The following is a 25860-nucleotide window of genomic DNA, read 5'->3' as shown; positions in this document are numbered from 1 at the left end:
GAGAAAGTGGGCTGGGCGAAGGCGGGACCGTGAGGTGGAGGGTCAGGGGTTAGTGGGGCCGGAAGTGAGTGTAATAAAGTTTCTCCAGGGAGGTTGGGCCGGGGGAGAAAGTTGGAGCGGCGACCTAAACCAGGCAGTGGCGTGATCCGGAACCAGATCGGCCCGCGGTGCGGTGCGGAGACCCCATGAAGCCCTGGTGAGTTTGATTTTTTTTGGTCGCCTTAGGCAACCCACTCCTCCACCCCGGAACCCCTCTCCCGGGACCCCACTTCCGGTCTCCAGGACAAGTTCCGCCCCTGAGACCCCCTCCCCGGAAGTCCCACCCCCCAACTTCAGGGGGCTCCCTGAACCCCGCAGGTTTTTCTCATTGTTTTGTCTCTGACCTTTCCCTGGAAGCCCAGCTTTCCTGGAAGTCCCTCCCCCAGACGTGTTTCTGAGTCTCACTGGACACCTTCGCTAGTCTTCTCAAGCTCCGCCTCCTCCCCCCGGTATTCCACTAGCTCCTGTCTGTCAAAAGCCCCGTCTCCCGAGGGCCCGCCCCTCAAAGCTCCGCCCCTTAGCTGCTGTCCGTCAAAGCCTGCCTCCCTAACTGGCAAAGCTTGGCTCAGCCCGAAGGTCACGCCCAGAGTTCCGCCCCTCAGAGCCCCGCCTCTTCCGCCGTCCACGTCTTGGAGTCGAAGTCTACCGCAGCGCGCATCCTTGGGGACCACGCCCCCTTTGTCCTTTTTCCCCCTACATTCCCTAATTCCCTTCGACTTGGCGGTGTTCTCTGGGGCCTCGGGCCCAGTGTTTTCCCGCTCACTGCAGGCGGCCGCTCGCCTTTTCCTTTGCCGGCCTGCGCCGGCGTGGACCTGCTTGGTGGCGGACGGACTTGGGGTCTGGACCAAGAGTGGGAGAGAGAAATGCTCCCCCCTCATGGAGTTTCCCTTTTAGGGCCCATCCTGCCACAGACATAGCTGTAGTTTGTAGTCTCTGTGGCCAGATGGGGCCGTGGAATTGTTGATGTGATGGAAATGTCTACTGTCAGAAAAAGGCGGTTTGGGATGGGGAGTAGGGATTCCTGGCGCGTGCGCGCGCGCGTGTGTGTGTGTGTGTGTGTGCGCGCGCGCGCGCGCGCGGCCGCATTCATCAGGCTCTAACCCTCTGGCTCTTCCCCTCCCCTAACCAGCCTTCTTGTCTGGGCATTCCTCCTGGCTCCTTTTATCCTGCCTTCCCTGCTGGTAACATTCCTGAGGCTTTCGCCATTTCCTGCTCCTTCCCGCTCCTCTCGCCTCCTCCCCTCCAACACCCAGGCCTCTGGACTTCCGAGTAGGCTTTAGCCTTTCTTCCTATGCAAAGCTAGCATCCTGCTTCCATTTTCTTCTAAGTGCTCACACCTGTGGGTCATTGCCTACCTGCTGATACTGCAGGCTCCCAGAGACATGCCATCCCTGTGTGTGTGTGTGTGTGTGTGTGTGTGGAATGTGAAGCCAGGGCAGACACCTTTCCTTCTCTCTGCCTGAGACCTGAGGTCTTAGGAAATGGAGCGCTAGAATTCCTTCTCAGGAGTGGCAGATGGAATGCCCAGCTTCCATGAGGAGGACTGTACCTGGCTAGCACAGTTAAAGTGCTAGTATTGGTAATCGATACATGTATATATAATGATTTGAATTAAATCTAGGGGTAACTGTGAGGAGAGCCGTGGAGGAGGAGGAGGAGAGGTGCTCTACTTTATGTGTTTTGATCATTTTCCAACTTCCTCTCTGGCTTCCTCAAGCAGCACTGTGGCAGGAAGCTGTGGGTGGAAGGATGGGTTTGGAAGGACTCTGCGTGTCCGGCTTCTGCCCGCTCTCTTCCCCATACCCTTTTCTGCTGTCTTACTAGCACACCTCTGTGTCCTGACCTCTATAGCCCCTCATGACTCCTTCCCTAGGGTGAGGACCACTGTCCTATGTTGTGGGGCAGGTGGAGTGGTGTCAGAGGAGGGTGTGAATCTGTTTGCCTGGCAAGCCCAGGGATGCCTTGGACAGTGTCCTGCCCCCTCCTCCCTCTTTGCAGTGTGCTTTGCTGATTAGGCCTCCTATGGGATAGGGGCAGAACAGGGTCCAGCCGGACACTGAGGTGCCACGAGCAGAGAAAGGCTTGCCCAGCTCCTTGGCAGATCCCTCCTGGGTTGGGCTTTATTCCCTTCCCTTCATGAGCTTTGCCCTTCCTCTTGGTCCCACTGTGCATCCACTGGGACCATTTGTTTTGTCATTCCCCAGCTGGTGTAGCCGAAGATGCTAATGGCCCAGGCTCCCTGGGACCATCATCACCCCACTATGCGTGGTAGTGATGAGACACCAGTGGCCTGGGCTGGCCCATGGTGGAATTTGAGTGCTCAACCAGGACAGGAAGGGAAATCTCCTCCCTTTTCCATGGCCAGCTGCCTCGATTTCCTCCCTCATTCCCCCAGCCTTCCCCTGGCTTCCTGCATCCTTTGGCCTGCCCATGTCCGGTTTGGATTGATCCAGACCTTCTCTTATCTCCCTCCTTTTCTTCCTCCTGCATCCTTTCCTCCCAGCTCCCACCACTTCCTCCCCTCTCCACTGGTTGGTTGGTTAGGGTAGGGGAGAGGGGCAGGAGAGCTCTACCCTCTTATCCTGGCTCGGAGTTCTGGGTTGGGGCGGTGGCAGGAGGGGCTGGAGGGGGGAGCTCAGCCCCTTGGAGCCTGTGAGTCAGCACTGCTCTCAGGATTGGTCTGGCCGCTCAGCTCCACGCCCTTGGGGAGGAGCCAGGCAGCCCTGGGTCCAGCCAGGTCCTTCTCTGCCAGAGAAGAGGCTCCACGCTGGGCTGGGCGGGGATGGGGCCCGAAACTGTCCAGGGCTGAGCTGGGGGAGCAGAAACTACTTGTCCCTCTCCCTCCCCAGGACCCCCTGTCGCTCCTGGGCCACCGAGGTCCCTTGGGCTAAAGGCTTGGGGATGCCCCCTGCCTGGCCCCCTTGCCCCAGCTGGCAGGGGGGCCGGGCCGGGCAGCAGCCCTGCTCTTATCCCAGCCATGGATCTCTTGCCCCCCAAGCCCAAGTACAACCCACTTCGGAATGAGTCTGTGTCCTCGCTGGAAGAGGGGGCTTCAGGGTCGACGCCTCCGGAGGAGCTGCCATCCCCCTCTGCCTCCTCCCTGGGGCCCATCTTGCCTCCCCTGCCCGGTGACGACAGCCCCACCACCCTGTGCTCCTTCTTTCCCCGGATGAGCACCCTGAAGCTGGCCAACCCAGTTGGGGGACGCCTGGGATCCAAAGGGGAGCCAGGCAGGGCGGCAGCTGAGGACAGGGAGGGGCTTGCAGGGGCAGCCATGCCGGACTCAGGCCCCCTGCCCCTCCTCCAGGACATGAACAAGCTGAGTGGAGGCGGCGGGCGCAGAACTCGGGTGGAAGGGGGCCAGCTGGGGGGCGAGGAGTGGACCCGCCACGGGAGCTTTGTCAATAAGCCCACGCGGGGCTGGCTGCATCCCAACGACAAAGTCATGGGACCTGGGGTTTCCTACCTGGTTCGGGTGAGTGACCGTCCCTCCCACTCCCTCCTGTGATGTCCCTGCAGTTTCTGCATGCGCTCGCTGGCTGCTGCTTCGCCAGTCTTTCTCTGCTAACCCCTCTGTGTTGGTGTCGTGCTTCTCAACCTTTCTTGCCTATTCTCTGGTCCCTGCCAGGCTTTCCCTTTCCAACCTTGCCATGCTTCACACAATGCCTAGCACCTCCAGAGGCAAATGTTGGGGTGACATTGAGACCTCCCTTTTTTTCCTGGAGATGTCACTCAATCCCACCCAGTGCCTGTCATGCCCCTCCTGAGCCTTCTTCCTTCCCAGTGCATGAGTGGCTCCTGGCTTGTCCTGTCCCTCACTGCTTAGTGCTTGGTCTCTTTTGCACAGTGGGATGTGGCCATGGCAGGGGATGAGCTGCCTCAGCTTTCCTTCCCTTAGGGACTATAGAAGGAAGAGTCCTGGAGCCTCTAGCATGGGCGCAGGGGCGGAGGAGGGAGAGGTGTATGAACTGTCATCCTCTCTTTCCTCTGCCCTCAGTACATGGGTTGTGTGGAGGTCCTGCAGTCCATGCGTGCTCTGGACTTCAACACCCGGACCCAGGTCACCAGGTTAGTGAGAAGGGCGTGTGGGAATCTATGGCTTGGTGACTCTGTGGGGCCCCAGGTGTGGGTGCTGGTACTCACGAGACCTTCCCCCCCCATCCCTGTGGGGTGGGTAGGTGGGTTGAGAGAAAGGTAGAAAAGCAAATCCAAGTTTAAGTGCAAAGGGTTCCATCTTGACTGGGGTCCTCCTTACCTCTCCAGCTTTCAGGGTTATGGGCAAGTGGAGCTGGGGTAGGAAGTAGGGTTAGATGGGAGGCAGCTGACTACTGCCTCTGGAAAGGCACTGGGAGGTTGGGGAGCTGGAAGGGGGTGGCGCCATCCCCATTGAAGCCCTAACCCAATCAGCCAGGAAGCGGCCTCTCAGTGTCATCAAATATTAAAGGCCTTTAATTCAATCCACCACGACGACAAAGAGCCTGGAGTACCCTGGGAGTCTGGCCTGGCCTTCCCCTCCCCCAGCTGGGGGTGGGGCAGAGGGAAGCTGTGGGTCTGAATCCTTCTCCCCCCCCCCCCCCCCCCCCCCCCCCCGTCTTTCCTCAGGGAAGCCATCAGTCTGGTGTGTGAGGCTGTGCCAGGTGCTAAGGGAGCCACCCGGAGGAGGAAGGTACCTGAGGTTCATTGATGGAGCTAGGGCAGTTGCTGGAAGGGGCGGGGAACAGGGCCCAGCGGAGGCCAGGAGGCAGGATTCCCAGTCTCTGAGCCCCTGTGCCCCTTTGCAGCCCTGTGGTCGCCCACTCAGTTCCATCCTGGGCAGGAGTAACCTGAAATTTGCCGGAATGCCAATCACCCTCACTGTCTCTACCAGCAGCCTCAACCTCATGGCCGCCGACTGCAAACAGGTGGGTAGGGTTGGGTAGGGGGAATGAGAAACTTGGACAGCAGAGTAGAGGGCGGGTGCAGTGATGAAGCCAAAATCTAGAGCAGAGGGCCTTGGAGTGATCAGACAGCAGGCAGAAACAGGGCTAGGAGGCGAGAGGAGGAGGCTGGGACACCAGAGTTCTCCTGGGCTGGGGGGTGGGCAGCCTGACATGCATTATTCCTCTCTTTTTCCACCCCCGTTCCAATTCTCAGATCATTGCCAACCATCACATGCAATCTATCTCATTTGCATCTGGCGGGGATCCGGTGAGTTGAGGAACGGAGCACAGGTCATGGGAGAAGAGTGAAGGGGCTAGTGGTTGGGAAGCCACTGACCAGGGCATTGGGGGCACTTGGGTTGCCAGGGCACCTGGAAAAGGACTGGATCATGGGGGCCAGGTAGAGCTAGAAAGTTTTGCTAACTTGCCTCTCCTGACCGTCCACCATAGGACACAGCCGAGTATGTCGCCTATGTTGCCAAAGACCCTGTGAATCAGAGAGGTGAGGCATGGTGGGGGCACAGGGTGGGGCTGGCTATCCCGGAGGCAGATGAGCAGGGTCAGGGTTGTCTTTCCCTGGTTACTGAGCAGAGATGAGGAAGAACTCCTGAGGCACATGAGGGCCCCTCTCTATGACCCCTTCCTCCCACCTCTGGGCTCATTGGCAGCCTTTACTGTGCCCACAGCCTGTCACATCCTGGAGTGTCCTGAAGGGCTTGCCCAGGATGTCATCAGCACCATTGGCCAGGCCTTCGAGTTACGCTTCAAACAATACCTCAGGAACCCACCCAAGCTGGTCACCCCCCATGACAGGTGAGCACAGTGCTGGGGTTGGGGGGCTCCAGGCCCAGGCAGGGAATGGCGGCCTTCTCTTCCCATGCTGGAGCTCAGGGAGGCTCAGGGAAGGAAATAACCTGTGTGCCCTGCTTCCCACTTCCTGCAATTCTTAGGTTTCCGGTGGCCATTAGGCCCGCCTGCTGCAGGGCCAGCTCTTCCTCTGCCTGCCTGCCCGCCCGCCTGCCTGTCTGCCTGCCTGTCTGCCTGCCTGCCTGTTGGGCGGCTGGGTTTCCAGGCCTCCACACTGTGCCTCTTCCTCTGGCTGTGGGAGCTTTCCTGACACCTTGTTTCTGGGCTCACCATCTTTCCGGCCCATTTCTCTCTCTCTCTCATCTTCTGTGTCTTCCTGCTTTTAGAATCCATCAAGTGCATGGCTCTGGGAGAGTGGCTGTTTGTCCTGAGAGCCCTGCCTCCCCCACCACAGGCTTCAAGGACCGAGCAGCAGGAGCAGTATGGATAGTGTATCTGAAGTTAAAATATTCAATCACATGCCCTCCCCTCGGGGGTCCTGCTCCTTCCCTCTTGGGAGATAGCTTCTGTGAGCAAGTGCATGAGCTGTACAGTCCAACCTGAATTTAAACCTCAGCTTTGCAACCTGTTAGTTGGGAGGGCCAATCATTTCACCTCTCACCTTCATTTTCCTCTTCTATACAAGTGGGGAAGGAAAGCATTACCTGACAGGGTGGCCAGAGGGTGAAATGACTTGTACCTGTAAAACACCTTGAACCTATAAACCCAGCCTTAAGCCTGTCTGACCCAAAGACCCCATGTGTATGCAGTTCCCCTCCTCCTGCCCCACCGCTTCTTCACACCCTCCTGCCTCACTCCTTCCTGTCCCCCTCAGAATGGCTGGCTTTGATGGATCGGCTTGGGATGAAGAGGAGGAAGAGCTCCCTGACCATCAGTACTATAATGACTTCCCGGGGAAAGAACCCCCTCTTGGGGGGGTGGTAGACATGAGGCTTCGAGATGGAGCCGTCCCCGGGGCTGCCCGACCCACCCCACCCAATGCCCAGACCCCCAGCCACTTGGGAGCCACTCTGGTGAGTTGCTGGGATGGAGGTGGGCTGGGCCTGGGCTGGGCAGGACTGCTGCTCTCACGTTAGTTTGATTCCCTGCAGCCTGTAGGGCAGCCTGTCGGAGGAGAGCCGGAAGGCCGCAAACAGATGCCGCCTCAACCAGCTTGCCCAGGTATGAAGGGAGCTTTTTATTGTACTTATTTGAGAGGCAGAATCAGAGAGAGAGAAAGCAAGCTCCCATTCACTGGTTTGCTCCCTAAATGCTCAAGAGCAGCTAGAACCTGGGTTGGGGCTGAAGCCAAGAGCTAGAAACTACATGGAGGGACCTCTCCTGTGGACAGTAGGAACCCAGTTAGGAGCCTGTCTTAGAAGCTGCCTCCTAGGGTCTACATGAGCAGGAAGCTGGGATCAGGAGCTGGAGCTGGGTGTTGAACCGAGGCACTGTGGTATGAAATGCAGGTGTTTTAGCTTTGAGGCCACACACTTGCCCCTGAAGGGAACTGAGGGTGGGGATGAGCCAGGACTGCGGCAGGCAGGGCTGGGAACACTGTGGAGCATCCCTTCCCTCCGCAGGTAGAGAGCTCTTTGATGATCCCTCCTATGTCAACGTCCAGAACCTAGACAAGGCCCGGCAAGCAGCAGGAGGGGCTGTGCCCCCCAACACCACCACCAATGGCAGTGCACCCCGAGACCTGTTTGACATGAGTGAGCAGTACTCTTTGCTTTCTGCATTGTCCCCACCTTCCCACTTGGGTCCTCTCTCTCCTTACTGTCTGCTCTTCCCATCCTGCAGGTCTGGGTCCTGGGCGTGCATTGCGCCAGCTGCCTTTCCTAGCTCCTTTTCTCTCTCACCCCCCCAGAGCCCTTTGAAGATGCACTTCGGGTACCTCCGCCTCCCCAGTCACTGTCCATGGCTGAGCAGCTGCAACGAGAGCCCTGGTTCCATGGCAAGCTGAACCGGCGGGAGGCCGAGGCGCTGCTGCAGCTCAATGGGGACTTCCTGGTGCGGGAGAGCACTACCACTCCTGGCCAGTATGTGCTGACTGGCCTACAGAGTGGGCAGCCCAAGCACCTGCTGCTGGTGGACCCTGAGGGTGTGGTGAGTGGCAGGGGGATGGGGAGTGGCTGGCAGAAAGGAAGAACTGGCATCCTCTGCTGCAGCCCTCTGCTCTCTCACTGCCTTCTGGGCTCACCCCACTGGGCAGCTGTCTGGCCGTCCCCTGTCTCACACCCCATGGCTCAGGTGTCTTCCTAACAGTCCTGGCCAAGTCCTTAAACCCCTCCCCCTGTCAAACTGAAGCCCCATAGAGCGAGACAGTGCTCCCTGCTTCTGTGTCCCTTCTCTGACAGACCAGGAAGCCAGTGATGGCCCACGGTTAGTGGCCGCACCCTAGCGAGTTTGCTCTCAGACCAGTACCTCACTACTCCTCAGAACTTTGCTTGCTTTCTTTTCTATAGCCTTCCCAGCCTCCTTCCCTCCCTTCCCCATCCCCCTTTTCTTTTTACTAGTAAGACACAGCAACTTCTCATGTGAGGAAAAGTGTAGACTACCCTCCACCTCCCCTGGGTTTCCCTCACTGGCCCACTCCCACAAGTGGCTCTAGCATCTCTAGAGGGCATCACTCACTGCTCGAGACCCCCAGCCTTCACGCCCCCCCACGGTCATTTTGTCTCTGCTCACTCTTCCTGAAGACTGCATTGTCTTCAGGCCCCAGATAGCCCTGGGCCTGACTACTCTTGTAAGCTGAGGTGCCTCTTCCTCCTTCCCTCCTCAGGTTCGGACGAAGGACCACCGCTTTGAGAGCGTCAGTCACCTCATCAGCTACCACATGGACAATCACTTGCCCATCATCTCTGCAGGCAGCGAACTGTGTCTTCAGCAGCCAGTGGAGCGGAAACCATGACCTGGCACCCCACCTCACCCCGGGGCTGTCTTGCAAAAGATGCCCTCAGGCTCCTCCCGTCCTAGACCCTCATTCTCAGGACCTGGAGTGGAAGCTGCGAGTCGTGTGGACCCTGGGGTTAGCGTTCAGCTGAGAGTGGGCAGGAGGATTTGAGTCAGGAGCCTGGGGTAGAATCCTGCTTCTCCCCAAACCTCACCAAAGTATTAATGTGCAGAGTGGCCCCCCTACCTGGGCCTTGCCTGTGCCAACCTGATGCCCCCTGCCGTCAAGAAGGGAGGCACGCATAACGGAAGTGTCCCCAATGATAGGCCCAGTGGAGCAATTGCCCTTTTGGGGAAGGGGGAACATCACACCTCGGGTCTACTACCCCCTGGGCTTCAGGGGACCATAGACCACCCTCAGCAACCTCCCTCCCCCACCCCAATGTTTCAACTTTGTGCCTTTGACCATCTCCTAGGTCTGAAGATATTTTATGCAAAGAGTTCAAGGACAGGGGTGCTGACATCTGCTGGGGCCCTGTCCTGGCTCAGCACTTACTCCAGTTTGGCTTGGGAGAACAGGGCAGCAGTGGCAGCTGCCTACTGTCCCTGGGGGTGTATGCAACCCCATAAGACTGCCCCAGAGCCCCCCTCCCGGCCAGAGGGGAGATGGACCCCCTCCCTTGCTCAGTGCCTCCTGGCCAGGACCCCCTCTCCCCAAGGGGTCTGTATATACATTTCGGAAGTCCTGCCCTGCCCCGCCCCGCCCCTCCCATGTTGCATGCCTATTATTCTCTACAGCCAAAGTGTAGCCCTTCTTCAAGAAGCCCAGCCCTGCCTCTCCCTCCTGGGGTGTGAACTGGAGCCTCCAGTACAGTTAACCCTCCCCAGAGGATTCTGTGGAGGCGCGGGAACAAGGGCCTTGAGAGGAAAGCATCAGACAATCTCCAAGTTGCCATCTGTCGATTTGGACCCGTGCTCATTTTTCACTCGGTGTGCACAGATTTTTATGGCTGTAGGTTTACTTTCTTAGTTTTGTTTTCCATGGCTTTGTTCTTGAGCACAAAAACGATGACGATCAATTACATTTACACATCACCTCTCCGACTCTTTCACGGCCTCTTACCATCATTTTCCTCAGCTGGGCCTAAGAACTAACTAGGACCACTGGTAACATTATCTTGTTTTATTTTTTGTTTTGTTTTAATGAAAGAGACCTGAGGCAGAAATGGCTTTCCAGCTGACTAGGAAAGTTTTGGATCTCTTGCCCTCAGCCTGGGGGACAGGAGTTTGGCCTAGACTGTTGACTGTTGGTTTCACAAAGGGGAAACTTAAAACCTGCAGGTGCACCCCGCCTCCCCTACCATCTAAGGAGGGGCCCTGTGCTACCTGTGGCTAGTCCTGCTGCCTACTAAGGGAGGGGGTGACAGTTTTGATCCCAGCCACCTCCTGTTGTCGCGTTTGGACGTTCTCACGGGTCTCACTTATACCAAAGGGAAATAATCTTCATTAAAGTCCATATTTCTTCTACTTCGGCTTCTCAGTTTGTTTCACAAAGCCTGCTGTTGGCCTGGGCCCTCGGGTGCAGGAGGAGGAGAGGTTCCAGGCCGTTTCTGGTTTCATCTGGCCTGGCCTGGCCCTCGGAGGACTCTCCCACTCCATTGGGACCTGGGCATCCGCGGACTTGGTGTCTGCAGGGCGCGGCAGGGCGGGCGTGGAGAGGCGCGGGGGAGCCGGACTGTCCGCCGGGCGCGGCAGGGCGGGCGTGGAGAGGCGCGGGGGAGCCGGACTGTCCGCCGGGCGCGGCAGGGCGGGCGTGGAGAGGCGGCGGGGCGCAGGGTTCGTCCGAGCCCCACACGCCGTCCCGCCTGGCGGCCGCCACTACCGCCTGCACCTCGCGGGTACGAGCCCCGTCTGCCAGCAATGGTACGGTCCGGCCGAGGAGCTGGCGGGCGCCGCCCCGCGGCGAGTTAGGCCGAGCCGCTCCCTAGCGGGCAAACGGCCATCTCCGCTACCGCCGCGCCGCGGTCCGGTCCCTACCGACTCCCAGGGCTTTCAGGCGCCGAGTCGACCTCCGCCTTCGCTTTCCCTCCCCGCCGCGCTCAGTGGTGGTGTCCGAGTCGAGTTCCGGTTCCGGTTGCTGCTGCTGCTGCTGCTGCCGCCGCTGCTGCAAGCGGGCGGCGAGTCCGGAGCGGGCTCGCCGTGTGGGTGCTTCCCTGCTTCACCAGCACCTTGGGGCTGCAGCAGTTCGGGGGCCCGTGCTGCCCCTGACTCCTCTTCCGGGCGATGGTGCAGCCTGAGGGCGCCTCCATCCCCTGCCGCCGCTGACCCCGGGCCCCCCACTCCATGGCCGCCTCGGCGCCGCCCCCACCGGACAAGCTGGAGGGAGGTGGCGGCCCCGCACCGCCCCCTGCGCCGCCCAGCACCGGGAGGAAGCAGGGCAAGGCCGGTGAGCGAGCTGAGAGGGGCGGGGGCTGGAGAGGTCTCCGAGGGGAACGTGGCGGAGGGTGGTCCTGAAGGCTGAGGGGCTTTACAAGGGCGGCTCGCATGGGTGGGTGTCGCCCCCGGGGCCGGGGGGGACAGGTGTCAGGACTTTCAGGGTTAGAAGCCACGTGGAATTCAGCAGTCAGGTGGAGTCCGATAGTGTCAACAGATAGGATGTCTGTTTTCAAAAATAGTAATGCCACACTCACCACGCGTTTTTCGTATGACACCCTTTGTGAATATTTTGTTAGATAAATAAGCAAGTGTGTATTGGACTTGGCCGAGTGCCTCGCAGCATGGCTGGGGAGAGGGAGGTGGTGGAGAAATCCCCCTGGGGGACATTTGTCTGCCTTTTGCTGCTCCCCCAGGTCTGCAAATGAAGAGCCCAGAAAAGAAACGAAGAAAGTCAAACACTCAGGTGAATGGTGGTGTACGGAGGTGGTGGGGAGGGAGTGGCCAGGAGCCCCTGGCTCTGCCTACTCTGTCATGTTCTGTAGCTCAGCTAGGATCGGGTGCGGGGGAGGGAAACCTGGGGCTTGCTCTGTTGTTTCTGGTTCTTTTCCTTCAACTTCATAACAAACTTAGAGGAGATAGCTCCACCTGAGATCTGGCTGGGCCTGCAGGCAGCCCTGGGAATCAGGCATTGTCCTCGCCTAGCAGATAGGAGAAGCCTGCCTCAGACCTGCTCAGTGAAGCCCTTCCTGTTTTGCAAACCGCATTCCTCACCCTGCTGGGTCGGCTTCCCCTCCCCCTGCGTTTGGAGGTCCTTCCCAGAGCTGGCCAGCCTCTCAGCTTGTGCAGTGCGTTGTGTGTGTGTGTGTGTGTGTGTGTGTGTGTGTGCGCGCGCGCGCGCGCGCGCACGCGCGCTTGTGTCCATGGTACTTTCCTGGTGTGGCCCTATGCCTGCCTTGTGTCTGCCCCCTGACCCTCTGTCTCATCTCTTCCCTGCCAGGGCCCTGCATATTCACATCTGACGGAGTTCGCGCCACCCCCAACTCCGATGGTGGACCACCTGGTGGCGTCCAACCCTTTTGAGGATGACTTTGGAGCCCCAAAGGTTGGGGCCACGGCTCCTCCATTCCTCAGCAGTCCTGTGCCCTTTGGAGGCTTCCGCGTCCAGGGGGCCATGGCGGGCCAGGTACCCCCTGGCTATGGCACTGGGGGTGGAGGGGCTCCTCAGCCACTCCGGAGACAGCCTCCCCCTTTCCCTCCCAACCCTATGGGTCCTGCTTTCAACATGCCCCCTCAGGGCCCTGGCTACCCACCCCCAGGCAACATGAACTTTCCCAGCCAACCCTTCAACCAGCCTCTGGGTCAGAACTTTAGCCCTCCTGGGGGGCAGATGATGCCCGGCCCAGTGGGGGGATTTGGCCCCATGATGTCACCCACTATGGGACAACCTCCCAGAGGGGAGCTAGGACCCCCTTCTCTCCCGCAACGCTTTGCCCAGCCAGGGGCTCCTTTTGGCCCTTCTCCTCTTCAGAGACCTGGCCAAGGGCTCCCTAGCCTACCCCCCAACACAAGTCCTTTCCCTGGTCCGGACCCTGGTTTTCCTGGACCTGGTGGTGAGGACGGCGGGAAGCCCTTGAATCCACCTGCTCCAACCGCTTTTCCCCAGGAGCCCCACTCGGGTTCCCCGGCAGCTGCTGTCAATGGGAATCAGCCTAGCTTTCCCCCAAACAGCAGTGGGCGGGGTGGGGGTACTCCAGACGCCAACAGCCTGGCACCCCCCGGCAAGGCAGGTGGGGGCTCCGGGCCACAGCCTCCTCCAGGCTTGGTATACCCATGCGGTGCCTGTCGGAGCGAGGTGAATGACGACCAGGATGCCATTCTGTGCGAGGCCTCCTGTCAGAAGTGGTTCCACCGCGAGTGCACGGGCATGACTGAGAGCGCTTACGGACTGCTGACCACCGAGGCCTCTGCTGTCTGGGCCTGTGACCTCTGCCTCAAGACCAAGGAGATCCAGTCAGTCTACATCCGTGAGGGCATGGGGCAGCTGGTGGCAGCCAACGATGGGTGACATCCAGGTGGCCTGGGGAAGTGCACGTGTCCCTCCCTGCCCTTTCCAGGCGGATTGTTGCTTGGGTCTGGCTCTTGGTCCTTGTGCCCACTGGGTTGCCCCAGCCCCAGGAAGCTGAAGCTGTGGCTGCTGGGAGCAGAAGTGGAACTGAGGCAAGTGGGCGGGCAGGTGGAAGAACCTGCTGCACGTCTCCGGAAACTCTCAACTTATGTTGAGATCTATCTGCAGAGAGCCAGGAAACCAAAGTCCTGTGTGGAGCAGAGCCCTTTTTTTTTGGTGGGGGGGGGGGGTTGTCGGGGAAAGGAGTGGCTATCGAGGAACCTAGGGCCCGTGGCTGTAAGAAAAGCCGAAGTGGACGGAAGATGTGGAGGGCCAAGGTGTCGCCTGTGCCGCTGATGGATGACTGCCCTTCATACCCTCCCCAAAGTCCCAGCAGCCCTCTGGAGGCCCACTGTGCTGGCCTTAGTTTTTGGAGTCAGGTGGTCAAGGATTCTGGCCAGAGGAGTGGGGAGCCTCGCGTAGCCCTCCAGGAGCCTCCCTGTGGGCTCTGGGAGACATCCTTGGGGGAATACATGGGGATGGCTTCCTCTGCCAAGATCTGCTCAACTTCTCTTTCTGCACAGAACCAAATAGCTTGGAGGAGTAAAGGGCTTTTGGCTGTGTGTCCGGCGTTGGTGACTTGGGAGGCTTCAAGACCATAGGCAAGGAAGGCTTGCCTAGCATCCTCTTGATACCAAAGTCACTGGGCCTCTCAGCCTCTCCGTGCTTTTCTCTTCTAATGCCCTTTCTTTGTTTTGGGGCAGGAAAAAAAAAAAAAAGATCTGTTGTCCCACAGAGCGTGAAGTAATCAGGCTGTCCTGGGGTCTGCTGCCCTTGTCCATCTCTTGCACAGTATACTTGGCGCTGACCTCCAACTCCTAGTGCCCTTCAATTCCCATTGCCTCCTGGGCTTGATGGGAGGAAAGCCGAAGAGGCAGAGCTGTATACCTCATTCTCTCTCCTGATGATGGACCCCAGGGAGGCTGTAAGATCCCCAGAGCTGTGGTACTATAAAGATCCAAGAGCCTGGGCTGGCTCGCTGTTTTTTTTTTCCTAGCCACCCCTCATTCACTGCCACACGCCCAGCCAAGCCTAGGGATCCCATAGCTCTCATTCCTAGCCAGCCCTACCCTGGAGCAGTACATGGCTTCACTTTTATTCTATAAGCACTGCCAACCAGAAGTTGGGGCTTGTGGAAGAGCCCGACAGCTGCCCCTGCTTCCTTAAAACTGGTGCACACATTCCTTAAAGGGATGGGGGAAGATGCGCCAGAGGTGGCTCTCAACCTGCAGCAGGGAGGCAAAGGCCTGCCCTCTGGTGTGACCCCTCAGCCCCCCATTTTGCCAAGGTCCTGTCCCCTGCACTACCTTGTTAAACCACCAGATTTGGAGGCTGAGGGGGCGGGGCGTGGACTGCCTTTTCCAGTCCTTTCCTCCCCCCTATGCTGACACAGCCTAGGTGGACAACCCTTAAGGCTCACTGCGGGGTGTTTTGTGGACCTGTCTGCCCATCTCTCGGAAGGGCTGGTCTTTTTATTTGCTACCCAGCCACTCCACATCTATTTTGTAAGTTGCTCATGGGAGCTGTGTTTCAACTGCTCTCTCCCTCCACTACTTTTTGGAAGTGGAGTGATAGAGGTGTAGTTGTTTAGGGGCGGGGGAGGGTGGTCTTTTGTATGGTTGGACTAATAAAATGCTTTGAAAACCCAAACAAGGACTGCTCGCTATTGATGTAGGAAAAGGCTGGTTGGAGTGTGTGTGTGTCACTGTCGACAGCCGAGAGGGGAGGGGAGCTTGTGGGGTGAGGATGTATGTGCTGCCCAGGGCTCCTGGCTGGCCTTGGCTGCTGAGCCCAGGGGAGGTCAGTGCCCACCCACTTCCCTCCCCTGTGTCCTTTCTGTGCAAGTTTCTTTTCTGAGCACATTCCTGGGCTAGGCCCAGAGCCAAGCAGCGAAGTTGGCTCCAAGGCTTCTGGGAGACCAGGCCTGGAGCGCTCTGCGTTTAGCACCCACCCCCACCTCCCAGTTGTTCGGGCTGGGGGTCAAGTGCAGCTCCAAGGGGAGGGGCGGGGCCGCTTGCAATGCAGCGGATTGCATTCCTGGGTGCCTGTCAGCGTCTCTGCCCCGCCCTTCCTCGCCAGTTGAAGTAGTGGTGGCATCCTCCAATAGTGTACAGGCGGAGTCGGAGCACGGCGGGAGGGCTATTTCTAAACTCGCTGTTTGCCACCCATTCCTTTCCCCTCCCCCGCACTCCAGCTGTCTCCGTCCATCTGGGGCCACCTGGGCCCCTCATCCTTGGCATCTCAGGAGATCCTCATGTGCCTATCATTTTGGGGGGACTCCTCTCCAGAAACTTTAGAAGTTGAGAAAAGGATAATGAGAAGGTCCCCAAAATTGAAGTTTGCTGAGACTGAAATCGCCCACCAGAAGCTAAGCTCAGGTTTAGCCAAGGTATAGATATAACCCCGCCCCCGATTGTGAACTCCAGTTCTCATTGGCCCAAAGTTTCCGCCCCCTTTGGAAAGTCAACTTCCCATTGGCCAGTCCCTGGTCATGTGACCCCCTCCTCCCCTGTTCCCTGGGCTGGAAACCAAGAGAGGCAGCAATAAGTTAAAGCTGAAGGCCGAAGCGAGAGCTGGGTCAGGTAATGCGGTAGCTGGGGAGGGCCCCAAGATGCCCTGTGGGAGGGGGAAAGAGAGAGCAGAAGTCTAGAAGAACTGAGCTTGGGCGGGGATCCGCGGAACTTCTTGTCCAAGGCCGCAGAGCCGGGAAAAGGAGGGCACAGACAATTTCCGAAGCAGGAACTCCCCTTGCGTGACCCACCTCCTGCCCCCGCAGCTCTTTTGTACAAGGGTCCTTTGCTTTAGAGATTTGGAGCCACTATCCTTAGAGAGATGAAATTAGCTCCGAGGCCAGACTTCCCACCTTCGTTTGGAGTGGGAGAGCTCCCCCTTTAGCTGTGTTTCAGAAATAGCAGGAGGCTCTGCTGGTTCTTTCAGGATGTTTTAGCTGAATTCTGCCAGAATGAAAGGAAAGGGGGCTAGTGGGAAACGGAGGTGGAAGTCGGTTTTCTTGCCAGAAGCGGGAGAGGAAAAAAAAAAAAAACCTGAAAACACAGCAGGGAAGGGTGGCGATGAAATAGCAGAAGGAACTTCCTAATAAGGCAGTGAGATGCTCGCTTGCTTGGAGAACAGGGATCTCTTTTTGGGATCTGGGATGAACCCAGCCAGGAGAGATCAGAGTTTAGGGCTCTCAGGGTAGGGGTTCTAGACCATCTCCTGTTTTGGTTCCAGAAGTATTTTATGTTGTTGACCCACATACCATGGTTGGTTACCATGGAGACAATGGATCTGACATCACCCTGGTTGCCATGGTGCTGGGTTCTAGAGGACCCGAGCTGGCTGTACACAGCCAGGGATAAACAGGGACTTCAGCCCAAGCTGCTGCCACTTCCTTCCTGCCACCACCTGTTAACAGTCATGTGCAGCGGCTGGGGGCGGGGAGATGGGGACAGAACAGCAGGGGAGAGGCTGAGAGCAGAAAGCTACCCACGGCAGCTTCACAGATGCCCCACAGAAGAGGGCAGAGTGTCCTGTCAGTCTTGGTAGGGAACAGTCATAACGGCCCTTCTTTGTCCATGTGGATGAGTGTGCAGGGGTGTCTGGGAGCATGGGTGTCACGGAAGACACTGTATGTTGTCCTTCACCTCTCCTGGACTTGGATCTACGTGGCAAGAACCCTAGGAGGCTATTAGGGCACCAAGCAGGGCTTAAAACCAATAGACACAGAGTGGGGCAGTGTGGTGGTTTTTATGGGCAGAGCCACCCTGTTTGCAAGCCTCCCTTCCCTTTTCCAGAGTTTCCTTAACAGTAGTCTTCCAATTCCTGCCCCTCTGGTCCCTCGGGAAGTGGCCAGCTAACCTGTCCTGAGGATACAGGGCAGGACCTGGGATTCCACTCATCTCTCCCTTCTTCCCCCTTTATGCCTGGTCCCAACTTCGGTCAGCTAGATGGGGACAGTCTTGGCCTTGCTGGAAAAGTGAGCCCCTCTTCTTACCCTTCTTTGGTTCAGACATTGGAAGTTGTAGTGATATTACACACCTCTAGACTCCAGCCCTGATGGTCCATTCTGTGTCAACCATAAAAAAGGGATGTGTTTGGGACAGCTGCCTTAAATCCCGTTTGCCAGTCACTGTTCAGTCCCCTAAGACTGAAACACCTGGCAGTGTAGGGTGAGAAGTGATTGACATGGTGGGTCTGGGCCTTGCTGTGTGTGGGAACCACCACGAGGTTTTTTTTCAGCAAGGTATTGCCTGGCCCCACCCTGACCTTTCTGATTCAGGATCTTGAGGGATTCCGGCATGCAGCCAGGGCTGAGATCCAGGAGAGAGACTGTTGTGAAGGTCTCACCGTGGAGTAGGTACGGGAGAGTTGTAGGACAAGCAAATCTCTCCTACAAGCCTTGAGGGAAGAGATGGTGGCTGGGGAGGTGCCTGGTATTCCTTAGCAGCTACTGGTCTTGGGATGAACCAGGAAGGTCAGCACTTTTGGGTGCCATCTTCCCTGACCATCACGTCGGACTAGATGCTCTCCAGGGCCTTTTTTCAGCCCTGTGTTTCTTGTGTCTTTGACCCTTCAAGATCAGCTCAATGTCCCAAGGCCTGACTTGTTCCTGGAAGAGGCAGGCTTCTCTTTGTGGTTATTGGCAGGTTCTGATTTTCAAGCAAAATAAACAGTGCCCAGAAAAAAAGAGTCAAGGGTGTTGTTCATGATCAGAACTGGAACCAGGCTGGGTTCTTGAGATTACAGCACAACCCCGGAACTTTGGAACCTAGCCAAGGGTCCCTTCTGCCACCTCTCTCTTCCAAAGGGAGTTCTGGTTCTAAACAATCCTTTTTCTCTGCAGATGGAGGCAGCAGCAGCCTCAACGACCACTGCAGCCATGGACTCTGGCCCACAAGACTCGGATAATAATTGGGTACTGGCTGGCTCCGAGGTAGGGAGAGTGGGCCTGGGAACCATGGATGGGGGCAAGTTGGGGTGGTGGTGGAGGGCAGTCCTGTCCCTCCTTTGGTTCCCCTATGCTAACCTGTATTAGCTCCTGCTGCCTGTTAGAGAAGCTCCAATAGAAGAAAGAGATTAGAGCTTGGCACTGGGCCTATGCCTTTTTTTGTTTGTTTGTTTTAGATTTATTTATTTATATTGCAAAGTCAGATATATATATATAGAGAGAGAGGAGAAGAGACGGAAAGGAAGATCTTCCATCCGATTGTTCACTCCCCAAGTGACTGCAGCAACCGGTGCTGAGCTCCAAAGCCGGGTACCAGGAGCTCTTCCGGGTCTCCCATGCGGGTGCAGGATCTCAAGGCTTTGGGCCATTTTCGACTGCTTTCCCAGGCCACAAGAAGGGAGCTGGATGGGAAGTGGAGCAGCTAGGATATGAACTAGTACCCGTGTAGGATCCTGGCGCATGCAAGGCTAGGACCTAGCCACTGAGCCATTATGTTGGTACTCTGTCTCTTCTCTCCACATATCTGATCTGCTTTCCCAATAAAAATAAAATCTTCATTTTTTTTGGTTGTTCTTATAGGAACAGTAGAACCACGGATGGGAGGGAGTAGGGTTGGTGGAGACATGGGCCTGCCGTGTGGGGAATGCATGGGATACATTGAGGCTGCATGGGTGGTCCTGGGCTAAACTCCTACAAGCAGCTGCTGGGAGTTGGGGCTCTAAGTGGCGTCAAAGGCCAGTGGGAGTGACCAGAGAACCTTGGGTGTGTAAGTGGGTGGCCAGATGTGAGGGTGGTTGCAGGGATGGCCCTGGGGAATCTGATTGTGACCCCTGGGTGCCTGAGAGACTTAGTTTTCTTCCTATCTCATAACCAGGGTGCTCATGGGTGGGGTGTACTGTTGTGTCCTAAGGCAGGAGGCCTGGATTCTGCCTGGCATCCCCCCGGTGATGCTGGTGGGGAGCCCAGGTTTAGCAGTAGTCTGGGTGGTCCAGTGCCTTAGCACAGGGGTGACAGGATACTTCTTGGTGTAACAGAGAACAGGTGTTCTGGGAGTGAGGGGGAGTGCTTTCCCCTGCACTGAGACACACTTTGTCTCATGTATTTTTTTTTTTTTTATTACAAAGTCAGATATACAGAGAGGAGGAGAGACAGAGAGGAAGATCTTCCGTCCGATGATTCACTCCCCAAATGAGCGCAACGGCCGGTACTGCGCCGATCCAAAGCCGGGAACCACAAACCTCTTCTGGGTCTTCCACACAGGTGCAGGGTCCCAAAGCTTTGTGCCGTCCTTGACTGCTTTCCCAGGCCACCAGCAAGGAGCTGGGTGGGAAGTAGGGCTGCCAGGATTAGAACCAGTGCCCATATAGGATCCCAGGGCATTCAAGGCAAAGACTTTAGCCACTAAGCCACACCGCCGGGCCCAGGCAGAGGATTTTAGCTACTTGAGCCGACAGGCTGGTCCCTAGTCTCACGTATTTTGAGATGTGGGTTGGCCTGTGGAGCAGCTTTTTCTCTCTCCCTACAGAGCCTGCCTGTGGAGACCCTGGGCCCAGAATCCAGTGTGGAGCCAGGATCTGAGGGTACTGCCCTAGCTCCCCAGAGCTCCTTGGAGTCAGGTACTGCCAAGTTGTCTGGGACCTTGGATGGAGCAGGTAACAGGATCTCGGATGTCCAGGTGTCTTCAGGGAGGGGGAGCTGGTTGGTCTCTCCTTGCTTGGTATCCGGGTACCAACTCCTTCCTGCCCTGAACAAGGCCTATGGGGAACTGAAAGTGACTGTACAGAAAGTTCAGCTGGGAGCCATGACTCTTCGGGGCCTCTTTTCCCACTGCAGGAACCCTTGTCCAGACTGTAAGCCCCCCATCTGAGCCCACTCTGCCAGAGGAGCCAGAGGTCAAGGTGAGAAGGACCTGGACTGCAGACAGTGGGGAGGGGAGTCAGGTGTGGGGAGTAGGGGGACAGGATCAGGGTGTTGCTCATGGCTGTGTGTGCGCCTCAGGGTGCCCTGGCAGGTGACATGGGTGATACGGGGCCTCCTGGCCCAGGGGACACAGAGGTGCCTGAAGATGTGCAGGAGACGCCCGTGGCTGTGGGCCCAGGACTGGACACTCAGGACGTGGAACATGGGGGCTCCCTGCGGAGGTTGCCCTCAAGCCCAAACCCCAAAGCAGGTGAGAGTCCTCCTGGTCTCAGGGCTCCTCTTAGATGGCACGGATGGGATGAGGAGTGGCTGTCTGTTGCCTCAGCACGCATGTTCTGGTTCAAGCCCTGGGGTTAGCAGCTTTAGTGCCCTGACACTTTAGCTGACATTCAAGCGGTCACAGCCCTGCCAGCTGCATGGTCCACAGCTATCTGGTGCTCTCCTCTCTGCCGCCGGGTGAGGGTCAGGGGACTGATCTTTCCCTGCTTCTAGAATTCAGTCATCATTTCCAGGATAGGGAGGAGGGGAAGGGAAGTGGCTTGTGTTCTGTGCAGGAAACAGAGTGGGAGGTGCTGTGGCCCAGCAGGTAAACCTGCTACCTTGTGGACCTGCATTCCATTTTGGAGTGCTAAATTGAGTCCCATCTGGCTCAGTTTCCCACCCAGCTCCCTGCTTATGTACCTGGGAAGCAGCAGTTGGTGCTTTGAGCGCCTGAGTCCCTGGCACCTATGTGGGAAATCCACATAGAGTTTTTGGCTCCTGGCTTCAGCCTGGCTCAACCTTGGCTATTGTAGCCATTTGGGGAGTGGAAGATTTCTTTTTCTGTCTGCCTCTGTTACTCTGCCTTTCAAATAAATAAAGAGAAAGAGAGATAGAGCAGACAGCCATGGGGCAAATGGGAACTGTGAGGGGTGTACAAGGGAGATACAGCCTTCATCCTCCTAAGTGAGTGGCAAGGTCATCAGGAGACACATTGAAGGTGAGGCAGGGACAGACAGGTGAAACCTGAGCGCATAGGTGGTGGGGCAGGAGGAAGTAAGAGAACATTTCGGACCAAGGCTGCAGCACCCAAAAAGGGTGGGGCTGCCTGTCTGGAGGCCCTGCAGCAGGGGTGGGTGAGTAGGATGTTGGGGGGAGGAGGGAGTTGGTCTCTGTGAAGAAGGAGTGGGTGGAGGGAGAGGCAGGGGCCTGGGGCTGCAATGGCCAGGCAGAGCTAACGGGCCATGAGGAAGGCTGGGAAGCTGCAGTGTGGGCTGGGAAGAGATGTACGAAGATGTCAGGTTGTCTGGGTACCAGGTGAAGAGGGCAGGCTTAGGGTAGCCATGGTGCCTTTGCCTGCATTTGGAGGAGGGGGCATTGTGAAAGAAGCAGCTGTTGGGGCAGTGTGCTGGTTCCTCCCCTATCCCCACCAGAGGGGGCAGCTAGAGCTCTGGGAAGGCCCAGTTGGGAGTCACAGCTGCTGCAGGGAGGTCAGTGGGATCGTTCTGGCCACCTGGATGCAGACCCAAGGACACCCTCTCACTCCCCACCTCCCCCAAGCAGAGAAGTGGAACCCAGGGAATCCAGGGGGCAGGGTGGGAGAAGGGTGGCAGCAGTGGCAGGAGCTTGTTGGAGGCACAGACTGGAGGGTTCGTGGAGGGTGGCAGTTGCCTTTGTGGTTTGCAGGTGGTAAGGATAGGTGCCCTGCCTGCAGACTGAGCAGGGGCGGTTGTCAACACCAAGCAGGTGGAAAGGCTGTTCTGGCGCCCTTCCTGCAGCTGGGGCTGGGGCCTCCCTTCCGCCACTTCCCCTCTGCCCTGTGTCTCCCGCTCCTACAACCCCCGCAGCTGCCTCACCCGCGTCCCCATCCCTCCTCCCAGCTTGGATTGGGCATGAGGGCCACTGTTCCAGCAGCGATGATGACACTGACATGGATGTGGAGGGTCTGCGGAGACGTCGGGGCCGGGAGCCCAGCCCGCCCCGCCCCACGGCACCCCTGGACACGGAGGACTGCACCCAGGTTGAGGGTGCTGCTGGGGAGCTGGGCATCTCACTCAATATGTGCCTGCTCGGGGCCCTGGTGCTGCTCGGCCTGGGGCTCCTGCTTTTTTCTGGTGAGTGACAGAGCCCTTCCCCCACCCCTGCTGGGACCAGGGCCTTGTCTGTCAGCCTTGATCGTGGTCTTACCAGCCATTCCTGTCCTACCCGCAGGTGGCCTCTCAGAGTCTGAGAGTGGTGAGTGGGCACAGTCCTAGCTTATGTCTGTGTGTGTGTGTTGGGGGTTGTTCCGGGGTCAGGAGCAGGGGTATGGGGTGTAGAGAAGGTTCCAGGCCAGGAAGTATTATATGGAGTTTGGGGGATGTAAGGGACCCATTTTGGAGCTTCCTTCTCTCACAGACCCCGTGGAAGAAGTGGAGCTGCAGGTCTTCCCAGATCCTGGCTTAGATGCTGGCCCACTGGATGGCACAGGGGGTGAGCCGGTACGTGGGACCTGGGGGAGCAGAAACTGAGGCTGCCTGGGCTGTATTATTGGTAAAGCAGTTGGGGTAACTGGCTCGTCCGCCCTCAGGCTGGGCTGAAAGAGCAGTCACAGGCCCCGGCACCCTTGGACGCGGTTCCCAGCCTACAGAACATGGGCCTTCTGCTGGACCGGCTGGCCAAGGAGAACCAGGATATCCGGCTGCTGCAGGCTCAGCTACAGGTGGGCATGTGCAGAAGGCGGGGCTGGGCAAGCCCCATCCTAGTCAGAAGGCTGTGTTAGCGGCCTCACCCTCAAGGAGTGACCCCCAATCCCCAGTACTTGGCCTCCCCCCTTCCTCCCCAGTGTTGGGGCATCCTCCCCTGCTCTCTGTTCATGGCCCTCATGGCAAGGCCTGGGCTGTGGCTGGCTCACCTGTTTCACATTAGCTGGGTGCCTCGGCTTGAAGGTCACACCAGGTTCATGTCCAGCCAGCACTGTGGCCAATGGTATCTTTCTGGGTGTAGGGTGGAAGAAGGAAGAGCATTAGCACCACATGTTAGCTCTCTGTGGGATGCAGGAGGGTGAGAACCAAATCCACAGCGTGTCGCAGGCCACAGAAGGGGCTCGGGTCACCCACTGTGCCCAATGCCATGAAGCAGCACAGAGGCCATCCCAACAAGGGCTTGCGTAGCTTCTTTCCTTTGTAACCATATTTCAGGCCCAGAAAGAGGAGCTACAGAGCCTGCTGCACCAGCCCAAGGGGCTAGAGGAGGAGAACGCCCGGCTCCGGGGGGCTCTGCAGCAGGGTGAGGCCTCCCAGCGAGCCCTGGAGTTGGAGCTGCAGCATCTGCGGGCCCGGCTCCAGGGCCTGGAAGCTGACTGCATCCGGGGCCCAGACGGGGTGTGCCTCAGCTGGGGCAGGGGCCCACAGGTTGGCAAGGCTACCGAGGAGCAAGGCCCTGGGGCACGGGAGCCAGCTGCTGGCTTTCTGGAGCAGAAGAGGCAGCTGGAGGCTGAGGCCCAGGCACTACGGCGGGAGCTAGAGAGGCAGCGGCAGGTGTTGGGGTCCGTACAGCAGGACCTGCAGAGAAGCCTGCGGGATGTGAGCAGAGGGGGCCCAGCTCCTGCGGGCCTGGCCGAGCTGGGCCAGAGATTGGCCCAACAGCTGCGGGGCCTGGAGAACTGGAACCAGGAGCCTGGAGTCTCTGCCAATGCCTCCTCAGAGGCCTGGCAGCAGAAACCCCAGCTCCAGAATGCCAGGGAGTGGGGTGGGAAGGAGAAATGGCGGGATGGGCAGAAGGACTGGAAGCATAAGAAGGAAGACTATGGCCGGGAAAGAAAGAAGAGCTGGCAGGGCGAGGGGGCAGGGAAGCAGAAGGAGGGTCCCCCAAAAGCCGAGAAGTGGGGGAACAAGAAAGATGGCAAGCCTTGGGACCGCAAGGGGTCTCCGAAGAAGAGCGGGGACCCTGACTCCCGGGAGAGGCAGAAGCACCCTTCGTGGAAGGAAGGGGCTCAGGATGGGCAGGGCCCCCCTGTGCCCTGGGAGCAGCTGTTGAGGCACAGGTTCAGGGTGCCCCAGGGGTGCTCAGGTGTGGCCGAGTGTGCACGGCAAGAGGGCCTGGGCGGCTTTGGCACCGAGCTGGCCCCTGTGCAGCGGCAGGAGCTGGCATCTCTGCTGAGAACATACCTGGTGCGGCTGCCCTGGGCGGGCCAGCTGACCCAGGAGCTGCCCCTCTCATCGGCTTACTTTGGTGAGGATGGTGTCTTCCGGCATGACCGCCTCCGCTTCCGGGATTTTGTGGATGCCTTGGAGGACAGCCTGGAGGAGGTGGCTGTGCGAGAGACTGGTGACGATGATGAGGTGGATGACTTCGAGGACTTCATCTTCAGCCACTTCTTTGGGGATAAGGCACTTAAGAAGAGGTAGGCCTTGGGTTGGGGGGAGGTTTGGATCTTGGGGGTAGAGCAGAGAAGGGTGTGGTGGAGTACTGGTAGGAGTTTTTCCTCTGGGGACGTCTCTCTTTGGTTTTGTGGTCCCCAGCTGTCTTCTTTGCTTACCCTAGGGTGGCCCAGAGGAGTTCCTTGTGGGATAGGGTCATGAACCTGCATGGCCCAGGGTGTTGGGGGGGATCCCCATCATCTCACCCCTATGTCCTCCAGCCCTCTTTGCCATGCTTTGTGGTCAGGAGGAATGGGGTCCTTTACATCCTATGGCCCTGCCCCTTCAAGGGCTCCTCCTTCTCTGTGCCTTCCCCTCCCCCAGGTCAGAGAAGAAGGAAAAGCACTGGCGGAAAGACAGGGAGCCCAGGCGCTGGGAGGAGCACGGCCACACTCGCCACCCCCCTCACCACCGCGGCTGAGGCCCAGCCCGAAGTCCATAGACACTGTCTAATCCCTGGAGGCCAGGCCCCACCCAAGCCGCTGGCATCTCTCCTTGGATATCCTTCACTCAGGAGAGCAAAGGATTTCAGCCTTGTGCACCTGTCCTGCTGTTTATGCAAATGAATGCAAATGACAAGGACCTGCAGCAGTGTGAATGTGAAGCCCATGTGAAGGGGGTGGGGGCAAGGTCGTGGGAGCCTTTTTGAGGGAGGGGCATCATTTGGATTCAGAAGGTAAAGAGCTCTTTGATCCTATGGTGTGTGTCCCCAGAGTGGGCTCCATACACCGTCCCAGCTTCCCCTCCCCCAGGGCCTTGACTAAAGTTGTTGGCTGGGGGCCAGGAGCGTTTTGCTAAATTTGGAAGCAGCTGTTCCCCAGGGAGGGGGTCAAGTCCCCTCTTGACCCCTGCTTCTCACGCGGCCTCATCTCCCTTGTGAACTGCAAACCCAGATGCTAATAAAGTGCTGTGTGAGCTGAACTGCTGGGTGTGTCACCAGAGTGACCTCTTACCTTTGGGAGGGGCAGGAACTTGGAGTGGGGAGGGTTGCCCTCACTGGCCACTGAAGTAGATGGGTGCCACCACAGGAGCTGGTCTTTGCACCCCTTCTCCTGAATGTTGCTTCCCTCTTGCTGCTGTCCTGGTAAACCCAGGGCCCCTCTCGCCCCCGCCCCCTCCCCTGTCCCCTGCCTGGGTTGGGGCCTCCCCATGTTCTCACAGGTGCCTTGTTCTGGTTCTGGTGTCTGAGCTGTGGGTGCTCATCCAGGCTGAGTGATAGGAGCAAGTTGGTACCCGGGAACCATGGCTTTCTTATCCTCCAAAAAGAAGCTTGCAGGGCTGAGGAGAGGTTAACCAGAGAGGACTACGTGTAGG

The 25860-nt window shown here is 58.1% G+C and overlaps 3 protein-coding genes across 7 annotated transcripts; all 3 read left to right on the top strand.

Moving 5' to 3' along the window:
* Nucleotides 1-69: 69 nt before the first annotated feature.
* Nucleotides 70-10226, top strand: SHC1 (SHC adaptor protein 1). Of its 3 annotated transcripts, XM_040998499.1 has the most exons (13): nucleotides 70-196; nucleotides 3347-3514; nucleotides 4037-4107; nucleotides 4642-4705; nucleotides 4821-4940; nucleotides 5173-5226; nucleotides 5409-5460; nucleotides 5645-5771; nucleotides 6640-6838; nucleotides 6917-6986; nucleotides 7388-7519; nucleotides 7675-7913; nucleotides 8590-10226. In XM_040998499.1, exons 2-13 carry the CDS (start codon nucleotides 3350-3352, stop codon nucleotides 8716-8718), a joined length of 1422 nt encoding a protein of 473 aa, XP_040854433.1. In that variant the 5' UTR covers nucleotides 70-196; nucleotides 3347-3349; the 3' UTR covers nucleotides 8719-10226. The 3 variants fall into 3 exon arrangements, with proteins under 3 accessions (XP_040854433.1, XP_040854430.1, XP_040854432.1); XM_040998496.1 differs by lacking the exon at nucleotides 70-196 and having other exon boundaries at nucleotides 2097-3514; XM_040998498.1 differs by lacking the exon at nucleotides 70-196 and having other exon boundaries at nucleotides 2993-3514; nucleotides 7370-7519.
* Nucleotides 10227-10876: 650 nt separating this feature from the next.
* On the top strand, nucleotides 10877-14949 carry PYGO2 (pygopus family PHD finger 2). Its single transcript, XM_040998325.1, has 3 exons — nucleotides 10877-11145; nucleotides 11549-11598; nucleotides 12133-14949. The coding sequence occupies exons 1-3, from the start codon at nucleotides 11043-11045 to the stop codon at nucleotides 13198-13200; spliced, it is 1221 nt and encodes a 406-aa protein (XP_040854259.1). The 5' UTR covers nucleotides 10877-11042; the 3' UTR covers nucleotides 13201-14949.
* An 842-nt stretch (nucleotides 14950-15791) lies between these two features.
* Nucleotides 15792-25467, top strand: PBXIP1 (PBX homeobox interacting protein 1). 3 transcript variants are annotated; one of them, XM_040998324.1, is made up of 11 exons: nucleotides 15792-15881; nucleotides 18143-18232; nucleotides 19773-19899; nucleotides 20081-20145; nucleotides 20246-20417; nucleotides 22027-22260; nucleotides 22358-22381; nucleotides 22544-22626; nucleotides 22716-22847; nucleotides 23326-24530; nucleotides 24871-25467. In XM_040998324.1, the coding sequence occupies exons 2-11, from the start codon at nucleotides 18143-18145 to the stop codon at nucleotides 24965-24967; spliced, it is 2229 nt and encodes a 742-aa protein (XP_040854258.1). In that variant the 5' UTR covers nucleotides 15792-15881; the 3' UTR covers nucleotides 24968-25467. The 3 variants fall into 3 exon arrangements, with proteins under 3 accessions (XP_040854258.1, XP_040854256.1, XP_040854257.1); XM_040998322.1 differs by having other exon boundaries at nucleotides 21994-22260; XM_040998323.1 differs by lacking the exon at nucleotides 22358-22381 and having other exon boundaries at nucleotides 21994-22260.
* Nucleotides 25468-25860: the final 393 nt, after the last annotated feature.

This window comes from Ochotona curzoniae, unplaced genomic scaffold (genome assembly GCF_017591425.1).
Source record: "Ochotona curzoniae isolate NIBS_2020 unplaced genomic scaffold, NIBS_Ocur_1.0 scaffold_1037, whole genome shotgun sequence".
Taxonomy (NCBI): domain Eukaryota; kingdom Metazoa; phylum Chordata; class Mammalia; order Lagomorpha; family Ochotonidae; genus Ochotona; species Ochotona curzoniae.
Note: the sequence above shows the minus strand (reverse complement) of the source record. Positions and strands in the feature narration are given on the sequence as shown.

What these genes read in the sequence shown, in the direction of transcription:
- SHC1 (XM_040998498.1), top strand. Translation starts at nt 3,017, where the DNA reads ATGGATCTCTTGCCCCCCAAGCCCAAGTACAACCCACTTCGGAATGAG. An exon ending in GGGTTTCCTACCTGGTTCGG is followed by an intron (nt 3,515 to 4,036) that starts GTGAGTGACCGT and finishes CTCTGCCCTCAG; the next exon opens with TACATGGGTTGTGTGGAGGT. An exon ending in TGGTGGACCCTGAGGGTGTG is followed by an intron (nt 7,914 to 8,589) that starts GTGAGTGGCAGG and finishes TTCCCTCCTCAG; the next exon opens with GTTCGGACGAAGGACCACCG.
- PBXIP1 (XM_040998322.1), top strand. Translation starts at nt 18,143, where the DNA reads ATGGAGGCAGCAGCAGCCTCAACGACCACTGCAGCCATGGACTCTGGC. An exon ending in CAGAGGAGCCAGAGGTCAAG is followed by an intron (nt 20,146 to 20,245) that starts GTGAGAAGGACC and finishes TGTGCGCCTCAG; the next exon opens with GGTGCCCTGGCAGGTGACAT. An exon ending in GATAAGGCACTTAAGAAGAG is followed by an intron (nt 24,531 to 24,870) that starts GTAGGCCTTGGG and finishes CCCCTCCCCCAG; the next exon opens with GTCAGAGAAGAAGGAAAAGC.
- PYGO2 (XM_040998325.1), top strand. Translation starts at nt 11,043, where the DNA reads ATGGCCGCCTCGGCGCCGCCCCCACCGGACAAGCTGGAGGGAGGTGGC. An exon ending in GAGGAAGCAGGGCAAGGCCG is followed by an intron (nt 11,146 to 11,548) that starts GTGAGCGAGCTG and finishes CTGCTCCCCCAG; the next exon opens with GTCTGCAAATGAAGAGCCCA. An exon ending in GAAGAAAGTCAAACACTCAG is followed by an intron (nt 11,599 to 12,132) that starts GTGAATGGTGGT and finishes CTTCCCTGCCAG; the next exon opens with GGCCCTGCATATTCACATCT.